At 43.0% G+C, this 4,469-nt stretch overlaps 1 protein-coding gene across 1 annotated transcript; it reads left to right on the top strand.

Annotated features, from left to right (window-relative positions):
- Window positions 1-1,569: 1,569 nt before the first annotated feature.
- SLC26A5 (solute carrier family 26 (anion exchanger), member 5) lies at window positions 1,570-4,095 on the top strand (the record flags this gene model as incomplete). Its single annotated transcript, XM_010284520.1, has 4 exons — window positions 1,570-1,692; window positions 2,577-2,789; window positions 3,060-3,114; window positions 3,687-4,095. Coding segments are annotated over 4 exons (534 nt in total), but the record flags the coding sequence as incomplete, so codon positions are not given.
- Between the last annotated feature and the right edge of the window lie 374 nt (window positions 4,096-4,469).

Below are 4,469 nucleotides of genomic sequence, written 5' to 3'. Positions count from 1 at the left end.
GTGTCTTAAAAATTCAAACTGGCTTCTGAAACATGCTCATCCTTCAGCTGCTTTAGTGTAGCCCCTAGCACAGTGTTTCTCAGCCTGTGACCCCTGGTGATCAGTAAAATATGAGAAGATGACACTCCAGCCAACTGCAAATCATCTGGTTGACAGCCGGCTGAACATGAGCCGGCAGTGTGCCCAGGTGGCCAAGAAGGCCAACAGCATCCTGGCCTGTATCAGAAATAGTGTGGCCAGCAGGAGTAGGGAAGTGATTGTGCCCCTGTACTCGGCACTGGTGAGGCCACTTCTCGAATCCTGTGTTCAGTTTTGGGCCCCTCACTACAAGAAGGATGCTGAGGTGCTGGAGCGTGTCCAGAGAAGGGCAACGAAGCTGGTGAGGGGTCTGGAGCACAAGTCTTATGAGGAGTGGCTGAGGGAACTGGGGTTGTTCAGTCTGGAGAAGAGGAGGCTGAGGGGAGACCTTATCGCTCTCGACAACTACCTGAAAGGGGGTTGTGGCGAGGTGGGTGTTGGTCTCTTCTCCCAAGTAACCAGCGATAGGATGAGAGGAAATGGCCTCAAGTTGCACCAGGGGAGGTTCAGATTGGATATTTGGAAAAATTTCTTTACTGAGTGGTCAAACACTGGAACAGGCTGCCCAGGGAGGTGATGGAGTCACCACCACTGGTGGTATTTAAAAAAAACATATAGACGTGGCACTCTGGGACATGGTTTAGTGGGCATGGTGGTGTTGGGCTGATGGTTGGACTTGATGATCTTAGAGGTCCTTTCCAACCTTAATGATTCTATGATCCTAGGAAGCAACAGCATGGTGGGAGGGAGTAAATGGACAGAGTGTAATTTAATACTAACTGCTAGTGAATGGAAGGTCTGGTGGTTGCAGAGCACAAACTGGTCAAACACTTTTTTTTTCAGAAGGAAGGAAGTAGTTGCTGAACAGAAAACAAAATGTCTGGGATTAAAAGCTTCCTTCTTGGGTGACAAACTTTTACTGGAGTGTAAGACCGTGGAATAGCGTGGGCATTTAACGCCTCTCATGAGCCACAAATACCTGCGTACAGAGTATGCCGCACCTCCTGCCTAACCAGTGTTTGATTGGGTGGGAATGGCGATAGCAGAACTAGCTAAGGGCAGAACTGCCTGATCCGGTAGCAATTGCACCCTTACTAATTTCTGAAAAATTCTTCTGTAGCTCCCATGATGAGTCTTATACAAAACAGGTGGGTGGTACTTATCTTCACAAAGCAAGAGATATTAGTGATTTGTGTCCCAATGCACTTCTCTCCCCTTTGCTCTCTGCACTCGAATCAGCATTCAGTTGAAACATGGCACTCTCTGATCGCAAGAAAAGAATGTGATGCATCTCTTCCTCATCTTGTTAACACAGTGCTTGCCAAGATTATTCCTTCTTACTTTATACTGTTTTCACCCCCACCAAGGGAAGCTGAACAATGCAGGCTTGTGTTTTAAATTTATTACAGTCATGAATTCAGTGCTAATTGATACTGCAATGTCCTTCTAACAAGCTGAATCTCCTCTGATCATGCTTTCTTTTCATGACAGACTGGAGTGGACCCTTGTGCCATACTAGCAGCAAGGAGAAAAGCCCAGAAGAGGCATGCCAGGGAAATAAAGGCGGCAAATAAACTCAGAAAGAAAGCTATATTGAAACTAGTGAATTCTTCGGTAAATATTTACCTCTGCTTTATCAGCTAACATGCTGCTTTCTGATGTTACCATTCTTGTTTATACAAGGTGCAGAGTGCTACTTGGGTAGGAAGGCGGAGGGAGCGAGCACTGCAGTGTGGACAGGCTACTGAGGGAACAGCGTAGGGATCAGAGGCTTATGGCTGGGTTGGATAATTGTGTTGAACCTTGATTACATCCAGGTAGCGCAGAGCAGAGCCTTTCCACACTCATACTGTCTCAGCAGTGGTGTCGGCAGAAACTGGAGGGACCCTACCTCTCCCCCTCCCCACACACTTGGAATAATCATGCAGAAATAGGATATAATAAACTGAATTCAAATTAGCAGCCCCTGGAACAAAAAGGTGCCATCCACGCTGATCCTGGTTTGGTTAAGTGAGGCAGGTACATTGAGAAGGGTTGTTTGAAACATGCTTGTGCTTTTGTGCATGATTAAATTCACCCCCAGGGTGGGAGCTGGTGTGTGCTTTTTAGCATGGGAAACCAACCAAATGTCTAACTTAAGAGCCCGATTGCTGTTGCTTCTTTTGAATATATAGGCCTGGACAGCATTAGCAGGGCTAAGGCAAGAAAATGGAATAAAAACACACAAACAGGTGTCAGTGTTTGAAGGAAATGGTAATTCACTCCTAAGATAACAGCTTTCAGCCTCTTGCATGTGACTGTAGAAAGACTGGGCATAAGAGAGTAAACCTTGATATAGGTAAGATATGGAAGTTTGTGTGCATGTAAAGCCACTTTCTGTAATGGTTAGGAGCTGTACACCTTTTAAAGGCTGAAAGAACAGATGAGTATGGGGAGGAAGGGGATCTACACTGAAAAAGCATTGGCTGTCATTAAACTTTATTTATCTTCTCTCCCAGACTAACGATGTGGAAGCAAGTGTAAAACATGAGATAGCAAATGATGAGTTACCTGTAAATGGAAAATTTGCATCTGCAGATGCTGGTGTACAAGACAGGTCTCCTGATGAGCATGAACGTTTTGTGGAGCCCAAAACAAACATCTACTCTTTAATTCTGGATTTCACCCCAGTGAACTTTGTGGATTCCGTTGGAGCAAAAACATTAAAATCAGTAAGTGAGGCTTTTTTCCCCCAGAAAAAAACATAGAAAACTTGTAAGATACCTAATAGGGAACTTGTCAGCACAAGACATAAATGCCAGCTCAAATACAATCCAGTATCTCATCTAACCACAGTTTTAATTCTGTAGCTCTGTAAATTTTAGCTGAACACTGAGGAATGTGGACTATGCAGCTTTCACAGTAATTGGCTCACGTCTTGCAGAACTGCAATGTGTACCATGATAATACTTGTGTTTAACTTCAGTTTAACTCTGTTGCAGATTATAAAGGAATACAAAGAAGTTGGCGTCTGTGTCTGTATTGCCAGCTGTAGTGGTGAGTTGAGGTTTGTTTTTTTCTCTGTGAGCTTTATGCGAGAGACTCTGTTTTATTGCTTTCCCTCTGTCCCCAAATTTTCTGCTGCCAGGTGCCTCAGTAGTATCAGCACTTACTTCACATAAAATTGGATTAAATTTGGATTTGAGGGAAAGCAAGCCCATATGCACTAGAGCCTTCACTTTAGTGAAAGTAGAGCACTGACATAATGAGTTCTGTGAGGACTAGATCCTGCTCCCGTTTATTCCAGCTGGCAGATTGTAAGTGCCACGCTGAACTTTGTATCTTGAAATTGTTGTAGTAATGGAATGAGGAGAAAAGCCTGCAATGTTCCACGTTTCTGATATTTGAAATTGTAGCATCTTCTGCCAAGAACAGGCCTCTGTGTATGTCTGGATAAGAGAATTACCCGTTTGGAGTACAAGGAGCATGTGATCCACCTGGCTGTTCTAAACGTTTTAAGTAATAACACATCAGAGAACAAGTTGTTGTCTTCTTCCTGAGGTACCGTTATCTTCTGACTTTGTACTTTAGTTTACACACTGATGCCATGTTTGTTTTTTGTTTTGTAGGCCCTGTTATGAATGAGCTGACAAGATTGAATTTTTTTGATAACACTGTAACAAGAGAGCTGCTGTTTCACAGTATTCATGATGCTGTCCTTGCTTGCCAAGTGAAAGACGGGTCTGCTTCACAGACTGACTTTGACCTGTGAAGAGGGGCATCGAGCAGAATGGAAGCCAGATTTATGCTGATGGAGACTCTGTCTGCATATTTAATTTGCACAGTTTAAAGAAAGCCTAAGGCTATTTGTATCTACGGGTATAGGGTGCTGCTTTTTTTCTGTAGGAAGAGTGGATAAGGAATTGGAAACCTTCATGCTCTTGAATTTTTTCCTTCAATCAGGGTATAGCCTTCCAAGCACAAAATTATGCAAGACAAGAAAATTCAGTGTATTCTGCTACAGTCAGAATCTGATAGGTAAGGTGACATTCCTATTCCTGTTGAGAAAATGGGCACTTCAACTCACTAGGAGGTGGGATCTTGCAGGAAATGACTGTTCTGCAATTGCAATGCACTGTACCAGTGTCTTTAAAGAACTTTCTTAGATGACTTGTAATGCCAGATGTCAGTATCTGCATATAACAGGTTCATATAAATTATAATAATCTGCCAGCTGGATTAATCAATTCACACTGGTGGCATTCAGCTGCTGCTCTTTTTAAACCTGGATGGTACAGTTATTTTTTTAAATGTCTAACCTGTCTCAACTATACTCAATTCATTGTCTGAACATTTCCACTCTAAGTGAACTTCAAATTAGAAACTCATTGTTTAATTATAACATTATCAAC

The sequence above is a fragment of the Phaethon lepturus genome, unplaced genomic scaffold (genome assembly GCF_000687285.1).
Source record: "Phaethon lepturus isolate BGI_N335 unplaced genomic scaffold, ASM68728v1 scaffold12883, whole genome shotgun sequence".
Classification (NCBI taxonomy): Eukaryota; Metazoa; Chordata; class Aves; order Phaethontiformes; family Phaethontidae; genus Phaethon; species Phaethon lepturus.
Note: the sequence above shows the minus strand (reverse complement) of the source record. Positions and strands in the feature narration are given on the sequence as shown.